General features: G+C 40.1%; 2 protein-coding genes and 1 long non-coding RNA gene across 4 annotated transcripts in view; 1 reads left to right on the top strand and 2 right to left on the bottom strand.

The window, feature by feature from the left end:
* Positions 1-6,113, bottom strand: part of LOC110836522 (synaptotagmin 1) — a 104,491-nt gene extending 98,378 nt beyond the window's left edge. The window contains exon 1 of the mRNA XM_087347131.1: positions 5,979-6,113. The gene's annotated coding sequence lies outside the window, so the exon portion shown is untranslated. The remainder of the gene's footprint in view (positions 1-5,978) is intronic.
* The window catches only part of LOC147874034 (uncharacterized), a 335,478-nt gene that overhangs the window by 63,110 nt on the left and 254,602 nt on the right, over positions 1-17,766 (top strand). The window lies entirely within an intron of this gene.
* The window catches only part of LOC110836523 (uncharacterized), a 240,206-nt gene continuing 224,195 nt past the window's right edge, over positions 1,756-17,766 (bottom strand). For both annotated transcript variants that reach the window (XM_087347127.1, XM_022077784.2), the window contains exons 3-4: positions 7,129-9,121; positions 1,756-6,150 (exon numbers count right to left, since the gene is read on the bottom strand). In XM_087347127.1, the coding sequence (XP_087203253.1) occupies positions 4,845-6,150; positions 7,129-8,951 (3,129 nt within the window). In that variant the 5' untranslated portion in view covers positions 8,952-9,121 and the 3' untranslated portion in view covers positions 1,756-4,844. The remainder of the gene's footprint in view (positions 6,151-7,128; positions 9,122-17,766) is intronic.

Raw genomic sequence — 17,766 nt, 5'->3', positions numbered from 1 at the left:
GAAACAGAAATGACAATTCTTTAAGTCAGAAGCCAAGTCTTTAAAGAGAACATCCATGAACTTCCTTAACATACAGACTTCCACATTATTATATTTATTTTGACATTCGAAGGTAAATCAGAACTGGGAAATTTAATTTCGAATGGGTGGCGATACTGGGTTCATAATTTATCTATGCTCTTAGAGTCACCTTAGTGATGGGTTAGCTTGTCATTATGTCAGTGCCCACTCCAGTCATTATTTGAATAAGCCCAGTCAACACAAGTTTCTGGGTTCTGGAAACAGTTTTTTAATAATTTACGAACGAGTAATCCTCACCTGAAGTAATCCTTTAATATCATAATTTCCGTTATTATAGGTATCTGGACGCCCTTGCACAGAGAGATTTCCGGTATGGATTTTGGAGCTTCTAAATTCCGACGGGAATTCAGTCCCTCCTTCCCTCTCACTCTCCTTCCCACAACTGGGAGCGTTACCTTGCTGTGAAAGCTGGCTTACTAAATGTTGTGGGTTTGAATGCCGTTGGAAGGGTGGAAGTTTTTGTGTGTGGTTTCTATCGGGTGTAATTATCATATCGAACTTATCAGTGTGAAGGTTAGCACCTCTGTTTCATATCCGTGAGGACCTCGGTTCTGTCAGCTAGAAAACAAATAACGTGATCGAACTTTTTAGTGGTTTATTCAGTATCTCCGGGTAAGACACGACATTAAATAATTTACAATTATTTTCTCAGCGGGAGTACTAAAATCATTCCATGTTCCTGTAAATGTTACACGCAACTTGTTCGAATTGGGGATCTTATTAAGAACGGGTCAAAACATTTCCCTGCCTTTTATGAAACAGAAGATTTATTACTGTTGATATAATTGCGTCATATTGTGAATTAAAATTTAATTATTCGTGTTTTTCCCGTCTAATCAGAATTGTATATAAATAAATAAAATTATACATAAGATATTTTAATATCTTATGTATAATTTTATTTATTTATATACAATTGTGATTAGACGGAAAAAAACACGAATAATTTATTATTGTTCACAATAGCCCGCCACTGGACCCTATCCTGAGCCACATGGATCCAATCCACACATTGACAACCATTCTTCAAGATCCACTTTAACTTTTTTTCTCCTACCTAAGACATGTCTGTCATTTGCTGTCTTCCGGTCAGCTCTCTCATCTCTCACAAACGTGCTACATGCCCCCTTCCATCTAATCATTCTTAATTTTTTAAGTTTAAAGATTTATCAAGGTCTACTGACTATTATTGTCTGAAATAGTGCAAGTCAATTTCTATTTTGTAATCCAGAAGCTTCAGTTTTGTTCTATAAACAAAAACTGTAATAGAATCAATGTACGTTCAAGCTTGCCGGAAGTCGTGATTTCAGTATTATGCTTCAACTTTGACCATTACTATTCTCTGTTTTATATTGTAAGTTTGAAAGACCTACATCATATCAGAAGTTGGCTCTTCTTACCCCCATGAAGTGAAACTATTCAATCTAATCAGCTGGGTCCACTAAAAAAAAGATACCTCATTGCCCTCAATGGATGTAACTGATTTTGTTGAACAGATTTACGTGATGACAGAAGAAAAACCAGTTTTAGAAATATTGTGCTTTTTTAAAGTTATGTATGAAGGATAATGGCCATTAATATACATGTGCTTGCATATGGATAAGCTACGCAAATATGTAGTATGCTGCTATACGAAACGCTGAGGAAAATGGAAAATATTAAACTAAATGTAAATAACAGGGAAAGACAAGTCTTTATTTTAGGCTGTATCATGTCTCTCTTAAATATATTATATTACCCGTTTAAACGAATAAAAGGAACAATGGGTTTCCTTCTAGTGATATGGGATGTCTCATCCAGTGCAACTAAATGGTCCGACTTTTTCTTCAAACGTCACAACATTCTAGTCAAGTCATCCGCGTGGCAGAGGAAAGCAGTTGCGATATTTCACCCAGCCGTCAAGAGATTCTAACGGAATAAATACAAGTTGAAACTTAAAGTCTCTCATTTTTCTATTTCCTAACTTATAATTTTAACACCGAATATCTCCCTAGGCGTGCATAATGTATTGAACATTTGATATTCTCATAGCGGCAAAGATGTCGATTATGATTGTCTGCGTTACGACGTCGTATATCCTCGTGAGTAGTTAACGTTTCGGTGGAAAATACAGCCTCTATCTTCAGGACGAAGTCGGTAAATTCGGGATGTGAGATATATCTGTAGGGGGAGGTCATCCAATGAGATTTGAGTGAACAACGGATGGCTTATCTCGCCCGTTCTTCGTCACTGTGCCTACCTTAGATGGCGACTCTTATTAGGGCCTACCAAGATTTGTACTTGTCATAGCCTCAAGGTCACCTTTCTCATCCTGCTATTATCAGCACTCACACTGGATACTCTCGCCTATAAAAAAGGATCCCATCCCGATGCTGGCTACCTTTACACTGCAGGCAGAGGAGACATGTTCCTCTGAAACTTTGGTAAACCACCCACACGAATACACGATGCGAGATCTTAGAAAACCATGATCGACGTGACTGACAAATTTCTGCTGTTGATATTGAACACATTCCTTTTACTTATCTGATTTGAGAGACTGAGCTGAAAATTTAGAAGGATTTCATTTTAATGCACATTAGGACGTCGATGCATGATTAATGTCTTAATCATGCATTTCGATTATTCAATTGTAAAAAAAAATATGGTCGTGTGCTTTCCTCTGCATTTTAATCCACATTAATACTTTAAGTCGTTTCTTCGGTTTTAATTATGCGTAAATATAATTTCTGCCTAAGAAAAGAAGCTTTACTAGAAAAGTCAGCTCATCAAAATTCATATTTAAATTACCTTAAATACTTATTATGTACAACAGGAAATTGATGGAGCCCTTCTTCAACGTTATAACTGAGTAACGATTTTAAAATTCACTGAATATTTTCACATAGGCCTAAGAATGTTACAATATAGGTCAGGATTATCAAACGGTTTCATTCTGATCACCTGCGTATTTCTTCAGCAAGTCCTAGGACAATTCAGCGCACTGTGGTGATAATGGAACAGGACCTCGAAGTATGGGAAACAGTTAATCTCTTCCTCATCAATACTTATCAAGGGAAGTTCAGTTTTATAAAATTGTTGAGGCGTGTCCTAATATCACGACACATCACTGAAATCGACACACACACAGTTAAATATCTATTTCCGGATCTAATAAATGAAATGATAACAATCGAATATATTAAATTTAGTTACATATAATATTTCATAGTAAGTTATCGTCACTATTAAAACTAAATGATTTACAAGGAACTGGAATAGTGGCATTGATTCTTACAACGTAAATTCTACGTGTAAAGTTGAAGGTCACGTTTCGTACAGCCGTAATTCAACTATACACGTGGATTTATTTTGGTGTGAATTATAATAATGATGATAATGAGAACAGTAGCTTGGTTCACGTCGTTCAGAAACTTTTCTTCAGTAGGTCTACCTGAATTTGTTATTATGAGAGATTAAGGCATCGATTATATAACAGTTAATTGTGCGCATTTCCACCGAACATCGTGTGGTATCGTACATTCTCCTAAAATAACAGATATTGTGTATGAATTTGTAAACTTGTAAATTTGTAAATAGAAGCTTCCAATTTCTTTATACACTTTACAAGGTGAGAAACAGAAATTATTTAAATTTTCACCTTGAGCCTTGCGATTCATATGTCAAAGTATTTCTAAGGAAGAGATTAAAGATGGTCAAATAGTGATAGTGCATGGAGAACATTCATACAGACAAACGAACAAACGAATAAACAAAAGCATGGTGTCTTGTTCACATGTCAATCTTTTCGTGGTGGATAAAATTCATGAAATGACACTGATGCTGAAGTTAAAAGTATTCAAACCTTTTCAGTTCACTACCCAACCGACCAGTTCAACCATAACAAAAACTTACCGCCAATCGGTTACATATAACACTGATGTCTTCGACATATGCGATGGTTTCCGAATAATTCATCTTATTAATAAAAACAATTATGTTTAATCCTTTGCTCAATGCATTGTTGGTTGGTCGGATATTATAAAAGTTTCACAATCGATCATACGGTCTTCCATCACGTGTTGGTGATAAATGAATGAATGCAGAAAGGGCTGTAGCAGGAATTGAAATTTTTAGTCTAACCCCAAATTTCGGAATGTATAAGTATTATAGACTGCATATATCCGAGCGTAGATTAAGAAAACTGAAAAACAAGTTCGTAAAAATATTCATGAACACGAAGTTCACAGTAAATTTTAAAGTCATTTTTATGTTTGAAAACTTTACATAGAATATTATTTATAAAGAAAAAGCCATAATTTGAAATTAATTTAATTTTTGAACGCGTTCTTAAACAACAATATTGACAGTAAGAATGCCCTCATATGGCCATGTTTGTCCAATAAATCTTAATATGAATGAACTACAACTGCCCCTTCATAAAATATTCTGAATTGTGTTAAGATGTATTAAGATGAGTTATATAATTGTTTTCGGTAAATAAAGTCGCATAGGCCTACTGCATTCTTACGAAAAGAAATATTCTGGTATCTTTCGTCGACAAATAAGCTCTGGATTGCAAGCCGTAACAACATCGCTAAGTAGTCATTTTTGACAATATTCTTCTTGAATTCCTGTCTGCCAAAGAGAAATAAATGCGTCTTATTAGATTATTTCCAAAAATTCATATGCCAGCTCTTGTTTACGACATTATGATGCCATTTAACGTAATTCTTTCAGCCACAAAACACAACAAACTGATATCCAACATTTTGTAACTGGTCTCAACTCTGATGAAAGTCACCACCACTGAACCTTCTGAGAAGTTTGTTTCTGGGTAGCCAGTACGGTGGTAGATCAGACCCGTAGTCAACGGCACCGCCGGACGTACAGAATGCAATGGGAGACGTCGAAGTACCGCCGATGGGCGACGAAGCAGACGCTGCTGTGACGGCGACACCGGAGGATTTATGTTTTAGGATAGATTTAGGATTGTTGCTGTCGTCGGATCCTGATGGCGTTGTCACTGCACTCGAATAAGTTAGGGGGTCCACGAACCGTGATATACTTGGAGTGGGCGTGCGGGCTGTTCTGCCAGGGGGATCCTGTTGGCGAATATTCTCACAGGTCTCTTTCATTTTACACAACTGTTCTTGTAAACTGCGATATTCCTCTAGGAATCTCTCAAGCTGCGCTGCGTGATAATCATATGTGTTCGCTGCTGCAGATGGTACAGTGGAAGCAGAAAGTGGAGATAAAGAGTAGAGATCACCGACTCCAAGAGTGTTCGAACCCATCACATTTAAAAGGGGCGTCGCTGAAACGGTAGTTGTCAAAGTAGCGGGTCTCTTGAGGTCAGTAGATGGGTGAACTACCCCCCTGCTGCTTACAGAACATTCCGTTGATGTCGATGAAACAGCTGGGGAGGCTAAGTTCACTGAGCTGCTCGACCGTTGTTGTCCTATGCTAGAATGTTTCTTACCAATGAGTGCGGCAGACAGAGGATAATATGAAGAGGCATGTAAATCTATAGATGACCTTCGGGGAATAGATCCATTGCTTCCACCACTGCCTTCGCCGCCACTGCTGCTATATCGACTGCCTGGTAATAAAGGCGACTGACTGTCAGAACCGCGGTAATACTTCGAACTTCCTCTCCCAGTGGACCCGCGATCAAGAGCACCACCCCGTCTTCGAGGCAAAGTACAGAAGGAACTATCTGCTATGTCCAATGGACCCCCAATAACACCACCGCTGTTTAAATTATAAGATGAAATCTCTAATAGATCTGGGTAGGTTTTGTCTGAACCGGTCCGAATGTCAACACCACCACCTACGTCACTACCACCACCACCACCACCACCAATGTCACTGTCCAGTGGAACTGAGGTGTACAAACTACCCCCGTTCGTGCCTACCGTCTGCTTCCTCATTATGTGCTGCTGGAGTAGAGTTTGAGTCGTAAGGTCTCCAAGTTCTCGTCGCAAAGCGTTACTTAGGCCCGGCTGCTGTCTTGTGTTAGCGTTGTGCGTGTCTGGCTGTCGTGAGAAATCCTCCCTCATCTCGTCGGAACCAGCAAGTCTGTCGTCTCTGAAATAGAAAGCAAACAGTGAGCATATCTCACACACTGATCGTTTATATATGTATGTAGGTGTTGGTTTTAACCCTTGAGTAAGAAACTAAACCAACCCCCCCGAATGGGGGGTTAAAACACTTGACCAACCTTCGGGGGGGGGGGGTCAAGGAAGTTTCTGGAAAAAATGATTGCCTTAATTCGTACATCCCGATGTGCGAATATCACAATAAAGCATAAGTGCCAGCCATTGAACCACGAATGTGTGGTTATGTTATGAAAGCATAATCAGTTATCAAGGCGTATAATATTACCAATTTAGTCAGTTTTTTAGGACATCAGATACAGAGGCCACGCTATAGATTAATATCCTGTAAAAAAATACTTTAACAAAACTTGGGTATTTTTCGAGTTTTTTTTTTCCAGGTCAAATTTTAAGTACTCTTGCAGTGGCGTTAGTGTTACTCCCATGTTAGCAATTCGTAAACCTGCCAAGTTTGTATTACTTACGATAAGGAATGAAGAATTACAAACCGTGTCATACAGAATTTAATGAAAATCCGTTTATTATTTCTGAGTTATTACCGGCACATACACTCAAGAAAGGAAGGACACACAGACATTAATACTCCCTAAATTCCACGTGTCCTGAGTTCACAGGTACAGACGACGCAAGTACAGCTCGCCGAGACCAGCAACGGCCACCGTACAACAGCTAAGTGCCAGTTTTACTCCTGTGAATAACAGCATCTAGTGCAGTCATCTTGTCAATTACCTTCTACTTTAATTATGAAATTTGCTCGAACCATTTGACTATATGTATTAATTTCCCTGATGCCACTGATGATGACCTCTTGAGGTCGAAACGCGTATGGCAATAGTGTCCATTATAGTGTTAATAGTTGTTGGTTTGTTCACTCTATATTCTAATGTCTTATAGTCTGTGGCTACTAAAATTAAAATATCGGTAGCAAATTCCTTGATCCCAATCTTACCTGTTGTCCGAGTAGCTACCATCTCCGCCCCTCGGGATGTGAAGATCGGTCGTGTCGGACGGCGCACTGCTACGCACCTCACTGTGGCTACTCGGAGTATCATCGGACGACCGCGGGCCGCTCCAAGACATCTTGCCGTCCCGCGTGCTGGAGACCACTGTTGTGGGAGTCGGCGTCTCTGCTTCATCCTCGTATCCTCCTTCATCGTCGTCGTCATCTTCGCCGAGGTCGGTGTCAACACTCGGCACTCCCCTATATTCGCCGTGCCTAGTGTGTTGTTTCATCATCGGTCCAACTGTGACCACCTCGGCGTTTTGTTCCGGAGTCAACACATTGTTTCCACCTTTCGGCAAAATTCGTCTTCCAGCACCGCTTCCTGCGTGATTCAGCATCGATGGTTCTTTGTGGTTCATCTCCATCTTTTCGTAACTGTCGTCTCTGCGACGGCCACCTCGAGGCATTGTACTCTGGGCCTGGCCTTGCCACCTTCCATTACCACCGCTTTGCTGTCTTCGACGTACACTGCACACGCATAACACTAGAAGACAAGACGCAAGCACGAACAAAGCCGCCACAATTACGCTCGCGACCAACACACGACCAGATAGTCCTGTTTCCGGTGGCCGTCGCAACACTGCTAAAGCCACGCTGGCCTCCACTTTACCTGCCTTATTCTCAGCTGAGCACACATACACTCCAACATCCTGCATATCAGCTGTCAAGATTGTGAGGTTACTAGTGTAATCATCCACATGAATCATGTACATTTTCCTGCTGTTACTGTAGGGGACTCCAGAGAGGTTGGCAATAACTTTGTTCCTCCACAACCACTTGACACTAGGTTCTGGTATCCCACCTATATTGCAAGTCATTGTAATATTTCGACCTTCTACTCCCGTTGTCAGCGCTTCCGGGGCTGTTATTTTTGGTACACATGCAAATTCATCCAGGTCTAGTCTGTCCCAAGACTTTTCTCTGAGTCTTGGCGGATAAAGACATATTGGAGGCACGTCATATGGTACGTTTTGTCTAAGCATCCACTCTCGCAAAGGACGAAGTTGACACGTGCAGTTCCATGGATTTTCGGCGAGTTCTAAACCGTGCAAGTTTTGCATGGCCGTTAGTGTGGAAGATTTAACATTCACAACATTATTCTTATCAAGCTTCAGCCATTCTAAAGTCTTCTCTAAGCCTGAGAAAGCCCGAGTTTCAAGCGTTCCCAGGAGGCACTCGGAAAGTTCCAAGCGTACCAATGTCTGTACGCGTATGAAGGCGTTGTTCAGGATCCTCTGGATTGGATTTCCGCTCAGTTTCAGTTCCCTAAGCTCTGGTATCGAGTCAAAGATGTGAGAAGGAACTGTAGTAATCGAATTGTAACTGAGATCCAGTTCAACTAGATTAATTAGTTTACGAAATGCAAATCGATCAAGAGTTTTAATACGACATTTCGATAAGTAAATTTTTTGAAGGTTTAATAACTTTGCTTCAACAAAGGCATCTTTCTCTAGATTTCCTAATTTGTTTCCTGTTAGATTCAACACCTGCGTCCCGGCATCTAATCCCTTCGGGATTTCTGTCAGTTTGGCATTGACACAAGTTGCAGATTCTTTGCCACTTTTCCATTTGCAGTCGCAAAGTCCGGAACACGGGTCATCGGCAAGGAGTCCACTTATAAGACAACAGAGCGTGAGGATAAAAACTGTCAGTGGCGATGCCAAATATAAGGGTAGGGCTGGATTAATGGCTGGCAGCTTCCAGCGCCAAGGTTTGCTACCCTCTCGGTGGTCTTCCTGACTCGACGGACCCGGCGGCCAGTAGTCCATCGCGTCAGTGCCCTTCTTCGGTCCCTAGGCTCAGGGTAGTGACTCTTTCCGGTCAGCAGTCTTCCGGGTCTTCTTCCGAGTCCATGGTGACAAAATAAGCCTGGGTGTGCAAACTGTGGCTCGCAACGGCGGCTTTCTCGGACCGTTACGCTGACAACCAGAACACCAGTCTGTAGGCAAAAAAGCACTAGGTCAGCAAACTCAGTGTTTTAAACGTAGAGGAAATAACGAGGGAAATAAGAGAAACTGTAACTTCGCGGGGGAAATTAGGTTACTGGAGACTGAGTGTTGGTTTTGTGCTGAATACGCAGTAGACCAATGTTTCTAAGAATATTAAATGTAATATGTTATTATTCCATCAGCTATTATAAATTAGTATACTCGTCTGTTCCAATTCGGAATTAACTCTGAAACCACGAGATTCCACAGTTTCTGCGGGGTAGATCGATCCACGCACGGTCTCCGCCTATAGTGAGAACGCGATACCGAAAATAACTCTGATATACATGTCCAAAGATGAGATTCGAACCAACAGTTACCGCGTAAAAGGACCGTGTAACGGACACACCACTACTGAAGTTGTTAAATTATAATTTAGAAATCGTAAGTTGAATGGACGTTACCAAGTCCGTGAGGAAATCTCAGAAAATATTTAAGGCCATTTTCGCTTCTCTACGTATAATTATGTAAAATATCTTTTTTGGCCAGAACCACGAACCATACGATTCCACCAGGTTAGCTCAGTAGTACTATCTGTGGTTTGCATTCGGTACTATGTGACTAAAAATTCGACTGGAAAGGAAGCGAGAATGGTATGTACTTAAAGTAGGCCACGACTGCTTACTCCACAATCCTCAGATCTTCCTACAAACAACAACATGTGCTACACACATCGAAGATGACTTTTCATTTATGTATATTTTGTTTAACGATGCTTTTTCATTAACTCAGACTACATAGCCTCGAATGAGAGGATGATAGTTAATAATGAATTGTAAACGATAGGGAATGATGCGGTCGTGGCCTAATTTAAGGTACTATTACGACGTTTGCTTGGAGGTACCTAGAGAAGTCACTAAAACCTCAATCAGGATAACCGGTCCCCGGAAATAGCCTTCATGAACGTAACCACTTATACATATATAAATGCGATTACTCGAATATCAAGTTTAGTCTGTAAGGAAACTACTATTATATTTTATTTAGTGTTCTGTCTGACGACAGGTCCATATGAACAGGATCCCTCCATCCTTTTCTCGGACTGGGACCTGTTCATATACGTTCTTGGCAGATGATCCAGAAGTGGTTTGCCATTGCCTTCTTCTGTGTGTGAATGGAGTAATTGTTGGGATGCCACGGAGGAAAACTCCGTGTTGCCTAGACCACGGCCTTGCCCAACACAAGTTATAAATTCGGGCACCGCCGGGAATCGAACCCGAGACCCCAGGATTACAAGGCCAGCGTTCTAACCGCTAGACCACCGTGGCGGTTTTAAGGAAACTACAGCGATATATTTTTAAAGTAATTCATTCTTGTGTACTTTAATTTGCCTTTATCACACCTAACTTTCCACTTACATCTACTTATGTAGCCTACTACATGTTAAGTGATGTCACAAATTTCATTTCCTCGATCATGTCTTTGACTGGGTCTTCTCGGAGGATCTCTGTTCGTGTAGCCCATTAATTTTTCACATCAACTTCAGAAACGCATCTATTTGAAGAAAATCCAAGATGACGTATCACGTGCCAAGGCACGATAACAAAATATCTTGGTAAAATAAAGGCTTGTGTTTTCCCCCCATTGGACGCAATTCTTGTTTAGTTCTGCAGATTCGCTCTACGACGACACAAAAACTAAGCAGACGCTGGAAGCAGCTAGACCTATGACTTACAACTCAGTGCAGCACTGGCTAAAGACACATACACAGTTTGATCACTCACTTGGTCGATAAGTCCACTGTACCATAATACCTTTTTCTAAGATGGTTCAAACATCCTTAGTTTCCCGTATATTGAACGGGCTCAGTATAATGTCTATGACTAATAAATGAACTTAACGAACCAAACCTGCCACAAACTTAACACAAAATATTAAATAATTTAATTAAGATTGTGTTCGAACAGCATTTAAAAGTGTATGTCTGCGAAAAAATTGTCCCAAATCATGCTAACCTTTTGAAACACGAAGGTAATGTAAATAGTATTTAAAATTTTAGTTCCTACTGTAAAAGAGACGTTGGGTTTCTACTTCAATGATCAGATATTTGTTAATGCTGTTTAGCGAAATAATGGATTTTTTATTCTGAGAATCATATGGAACACATGAATTAGATGTGTGGTAAAAATGCAGATTTGATGAATATTAAAACCTGTGCCAAGTAACACGTAGTTAACACTGTGCTTTAAAGTGATAACCACCAATTTCCTTTGTCTGCTGTGAATCGGAAGCAACGTATTTAACCCCGAAACACATACAAAATTTACAGACCCGAAAATATGAGAGTTTATAAAAGCTTGCTTGTCTAAGTTTGGGCACTGTACATCCAGTCGGACACGGGATACGGGAAATCATGAACTGCGAGGGAGTACGACGTACCAAGTGAAGGGGAAAACTACAATATCCTGGAAAAAGAGAGGCAAAATACTCGGATATCCGCCTCCAGACAGGCGAATACTTGAAGAAGATGGTGATAAGTTGCATCGCCCACAATTCCACCTCTCGACATACACCATTAAATAAATACTCCAGAAGTGGCCCAAGACAGTTTGATCAGTATGTCGAAAATTTACGTCACCATATTTCTTGAAGGCTAACACGCCTGTGTTAATCGCAATTTCTGATACGTTCTTCGTTGTCTTCCCAAGTCACTTCTGATACCAGGACAATGCATAATATATAAATATTATAATCCCTAATACCAGTTGCAGTAACTGAAATGTAGATTACTACTAAAATATTGGCAGGTAAATTCTGATGATTGCACCAATTTTTAAAAAAAATAACAGTTCATTAAAATGTGAAATAAAGCATGATACATGCGAATTTGCTAAAAAAATCTTATTAAAGTAATTTATGTCCTATCATACACTAATTACCTTATGATAGTCCAGTCTACATAAAACCGTACCGAGTTACAATTTTTAATTACACTCATTTTACACTAATTAAAGTTTGTATTTATTACATATACAGAGATACCACATAATATAAAATTAAATAAAATTATTAATATATTTAGTATTCAATATTTTAATTCAAATGAAGCTTATAAATTCATAGCAGGTGTCAATTAATTTTAGACAACAAACAAACAGGTAATCTATAATTAGTTACGGGACTCGGCTTTTCTCTTTACCGTTCATTTATTATTCATTCATTAAGGGGAGTAAGTCGGTTCAAATATCGATACTACGCAGTTCATGCACGTGGCTTTGCTCCTGGTATTCCCACCTTCATCATACGTGCAGTGGCAGTTGCATATTTTTAGTTTGTATTTCGTGGATGACGATCTGATGGGTTTGCAATGATCGATACCACGTGTCGCAGTGAGCTGTTACGTCATAATGTCCGAAGGGTGTAGGAATCTAGTCCAAGGATCAACCGCATCTATGTCAACGTCGTAACCATGGTTACACAAGCCAATCATAATTGGATATTGGGACTTGTACAGGATTCACTACTTCCTTTGCAATGTAATGAGAGGATATTCGTCCTCATAATGCAGAGGCAGAACGTATCCTGTTAAAAATAATTGATTGCGTTCGATGACTTCAAAAACGTGCTGCTCACAGTAAATATTTAAATATTTATATTATTATTGTTGTTGTTACAAAATAACAGATTGTAAAACGTATTCTTGGATATGGGGTCCGCAGTGGCCACGCGGTCTGAGGCATGGGCCTTGTGCCGCTTGGTCGCTGGGACCATGGGTTCGAATCCAACTCAAGTCATGGATGTTTGTCGGCGTTTATCTGTGTTGTGCTGTCCTGTGTACAAGTAGAGGCCTTGCGACGGGCCGATCCCTCGTCCAAGGAGTCCTACCGAATGTCTATAGATCGAGCCAACGAAAAGTTGGGACCCGCAGTGCTCAGGCACTTGAAGAACGGGTCATCCCAGTATCCAGTATACTTGGATATGACTGTATACTTACTACAGTGAAGACCAACTCACAAACTGGAATAACGCTCGTCTAAAAATTCACTCTGCAATTAAAGTCTGAGTGTAACAACTTTTATTCTGAGCTGTGGTCAACCTGCCTCAGAAGTTGCGAATTAATCAGTCAGACTTGTTGAAAGAACGTACAGATTTGCAAACCAGATCTGAATTTATAGCACTGTAAGCTACACTGTGGGTGTTCCTATTTCACGACACTCTTCCCCCCCCTAGTTTTAAGCATCACAATGAGATCTACGGGCTCTTTTTTTTAAACTTTCTAACGTTTGGTCTCTTCTGTCTACATTTGGAAAGATTTCTTCTTACCTTGGAACGAATTGGAAATTTAAATGAGGCCTTGATGAAGGCAGATGAAAGGAGACCTATGTGTGTTGTATTAGAGTGGGGTTTCTTCGTTGGTTTTGTGTCCCCAAAATCTTTCTCCACTGCTGCCTTCTTTCTGAGTCTGCGATCAAACCTATGCAACATGGTCTACTGGCAACGAGTCAAATATAAATGAAGAAGATTAGAAAGGCAAAAAAGTGGGTAAAGCGGGAATTCTTGTAAGAAAAACTGGATTCGTATTATGCAAAAATACAGATGAAATGTTTGCATGCATAAGAGAGCGCTTTTGTTAGTCGATTCAGTGCTCACAGAGCTCTTGATGTTTTTAACAGTCTTAAGGGCAGTGTTAATATCAAAATATCCGCTGGATTTCATTAACTTCATTTGTGCAGCAGAGGAGACCCTCTGTAGCTCAGTACCACTGTTTAATTTCGTCCGTTAATGACGTTAATTACTTCGAATATACATGCTGATTAAGAGTGATTAACATAACATTTCTTGGACTATTTATATCCAGGGGCATAAGAGAATAAAATTTTCCAACTGATGAAGAAAATAAATCCAATTTCAGGAACATATTGTCTTTAAAAAAAACTAGGGAATTAGTCAAAGTCCAAAAGGTAGTTCGTGGGATTGAAACTGTGCACGGGGTATTGAACTTTGGTGAATTCGGCGACGATTAAGTTAGGTTTACATAGATATAGTACGAACTGGCGCTGTAACGAGATTTCGCACGTTCACTTCTAGCGATCGAGATTCGAGTTACAATCGGAAGCGAATGGTTTTCTGCACATTTTTCAATGAACTCACCAGCGATTACGGAGTAGAATTCATTCTGGTTCTACATTAATTGTTGCTGAAATGACGTATACTACAATTAAGTGAAATTGATCCATTTGGGAAGCGTCTTTTGAGCATTGTATTGAACATTCGGGTTCCTTAAACCTGTAGGGGATTTCTTGAGAAGCAAAATGACAAAAACGACTTAAGCAGAACTCTGCTGGATTACATTATTTACTTCGTTTGATTTCTGTAATAAGAATGTCCCTTAAGCTCATGTTTGATTTCTGAACTTCTGTTTTTGTCAGAGATTTAATCATCATTTTTAAAACATTAAAAAAAAACATCAGTTATTTTATACAGTAAACGTGAAATGTTGAGCGGTCTACGCAGAAACCAATATCTCACAACAAAAACATATAATTATGTGTCTTATATCCCTTTGTAAAATCAATTCCTAATCAAATGCCACTCTTCTGAAACCGAAGCAGCAGTAATTTCATTTCAACACGCCAGTAATGCCACCAAACTAAATTTACCCCCACAGTAATGACATTCAGTACGAAACACGAGATGTGGCGCACAATAGAATTACAAAATCATTTTAAATTGTGGTTTATGAGTATACATCCGTTCTGCCTTCAATTTATTAAACCGACTCTACAGCACGGCATTACAATAAAAAATAAACACCGGGAAGGTAGAAACACATGTACAGGGCAAGCGAAAAACATATTGAAACGGTAACAAGGCTCTGTTAGCCTGGTGGGGGGTGGGGGGGGGGGAGTGATTCCGGAAACAGCAGAGGGCGGACACACTCACTTCATCACGGAAATGTCGTAAACCTTCAGTAAAGTAAAGTAAAGTTTGTCCCACTATACGCCATGTAGGCGCTTGGGGTGAGTGGAGGTATAGCTCCTCTCTTCCTTGACCTCGGCACTAGATGGGGGTGAGTGGTCAGCAATACGCCCCGGCCGGCTTTACCCCCGGGAAAGGACCCCGGTACCCATTGGATAGGAGGCTGGGTGGGCCCCAGAGCCGGTCTGGACGCAGAGGCTAGAGGAAAAATCCTCTGCCCCCGTCGGGGATCGAACCCCGGTCGTCCAGCCCGTAGCTAGTCACTATACTGACTGAGCTATCCCGGCTCATTCGTAAACCTTCAGTAAAGCACGAAAACATATGTGTTATTTGAGGTACTCGCATGATGAGGATTAAGATGCTCTGGGTTTTAGTGTCATGTGTATATATATATATATATATATATATATATATATATATATATATATATACTCTTAATTTTCGGATGAACGTACCGTCTCCATCATCAAACCGAGCCGATCTGGAATTGTTCGGTACAGCGGATGAAACAGAATAAAGTGTCTTCCCACTTTTTACCTGAAGACGAAGGGAGATAATTCGAAACGTGAAGATGACGTAGTCTGGTACAAATTTGCAGACGTTTCAGAGGTCCTTGCTGCCTCCATCATCAGGGCTATGAGTCATCTTCAGACTCATCGCCGTGAAAACCTCAAATGCTACAATTCGAAACGTATTGGGGCCCCTCTCTCTCTCTCTCTTTTAAAAAGGATTCGTAAGACTTATCAGAAAACAGTAATGCGCTAAGATTCTTCCTTCTATTTAAGCGTGTAAGGGCACAGAGAAGCCATTTGCCTTTGCGTACGCTGACTGTTGTGAAACGACGTTACTGTACCACGGTTGTCATCGGCTACTTGTCAGTGATGAAGATTAATGGCGCACACGCGTCTATGTTGAGTAAGCCCCACAGCGCCAACAATAGACTTCCGAAAGTCGATGTTTGAAAGCTGGTATCGAACCTGCATTTCGAGAATAGTGGCGGTGTCAACCTATCAATTTACCCTATGACACTGTCAAAACATTCTGTCGAGTGCAATCATGAATATGCAGGTTATTATCAACGAAAACTGCAGTGGGCGTACAGACACGTGTAACACGTGTGTTACATTCGGGTTCACACTGCGGGCATCGCGGGGAAAACTCAAATACAACTCGGGAAGCTGTTAACAGGAGCAATTTTTCATGCTGATAGAATAATTGGTCTACCATAACCGAAGAACCTCCAGGAAAACAACCCCGAGCAGAAAGTTTCCTGGTTCGGCTGGTCACATTCTCTGCCCTTTATAAAACTTTTCATGTTCGCACGAGTCCATCAATGTTTCATGCACTCAAGCTACTTGAATTCAGCCATCCCCACGCCGTATTTATTTATGGTCAGTTTTAATATTAATAGTCTTTAAATAACTGGCATGATCGAAAACTAACTCCATGGAGCAGAGTCATTTTTGATGAACTGACGGTCAGTCACGTAGTTAAGAAATTCCCTAACTTTTATGGAACGTCCATTACCCTGACCATAAGACGTTCTTCGTGTAAGTTGAGCACAAAAAAGGTACAATGAATGATTTAATATTGAGTGCAAACGAAATGATATAATTCAATACAACCCTTCGGTTGCTCATTCCAAAAAATCTTGCTCTCTCATATCGCATTTTGCTATAATACGTAAATATCAGTCAGAAGCTAGACTGGTCTTCAATGATTGCAATAAAATTTAAAATATAATATTAACATCACGTGGAAGCAGGAGCCTTGTTTTTCATTTTAGATCTCGTTGCAAGCTGCATATCTATAACATTTAATAAAAATCCGTTAGGCTGTTGTCGAATGGGTGCTTGTGTAGACACCGACAGACATGGCAACTTTTAGTTTAGAATGTGTCCAAGTTATACAGTAAAACTGTTGAAATGCCGTTTATATAAAAGTATCCAGAATAATGTTAATACAATACACACCAATGTCATAAGCGGGGTTCGATGTAGTCACAGTTTGAACTGAAACCAAGAGACCGTACTTCAGTGGCATTGATCAGTTCTGCCAATTAAAAATACGTAGTAATTAATTTTTCCATTTAAGAATTTTCTTCGCTTTAGTGGTATTATCATTAAAACACAATGTGTTAGGTACGGGACGGCCTATTTTAGTAGAGAAAGATATGTGGACCGCATGCAAAACTCCGCAAGAGTATATTATTAAAATTCCTTGTGTCTTTCACGTGTACAGCGTGACATTTCGTCGTTTAATGTATGTACGTGCAATGAAGAACAATAACACTTCCCCTAAGTTCATCAGAAAGAAGCAACGTCCCGCTTTAACCAGCTCAGAACGTCACTTGGCTTGTGTTCTTGCGCTACAGACATTAACGTTCTCCATGGCTCAATATTCGCCAAGGCCCGTGTTTCAGGAATCTGCATTTTCGTCACAGCAGAGGCAGTGTTTTGTACAATAAGAAGTTTCCCGGTAACTTCCACCGAAGTCAAACTTCGAGCTTAATGTAGAACTTAGTAACACTACATTTCCACAGAAATCACTTAACACAGTCAGAAAACGAAGGCATGAATTTTTCAGGATATCCCCTTTAATGAGTCGTTTAGAAATTGTTCTCAAAAGTAACTTTTACTGAGATATTCGTGTTATGTCACAACAACCTACACATTCC

Source organism: Zootermopsis nevadensis, unplaced genomic scaffold (genome assembly GCF_977971745.1).
Source record: "Zootermopsis nevadensis isolate Lab colony 2312 unplaced genomic scaffold, Znev_1.0 Znev_ptg000011l, whole genome shotgun sequence".
Lineage (NCBI taxonomy): Eukaryota > Metazoa > Arthropoda > Insecta > Blattodea > Termopsidae > Zootermopsis > Zootermopsis nevadensis.
Note: the sequence above shows the minus strand (reverse complement) of the source record. Positions and strands in the feature narration are given on the sequence as shown.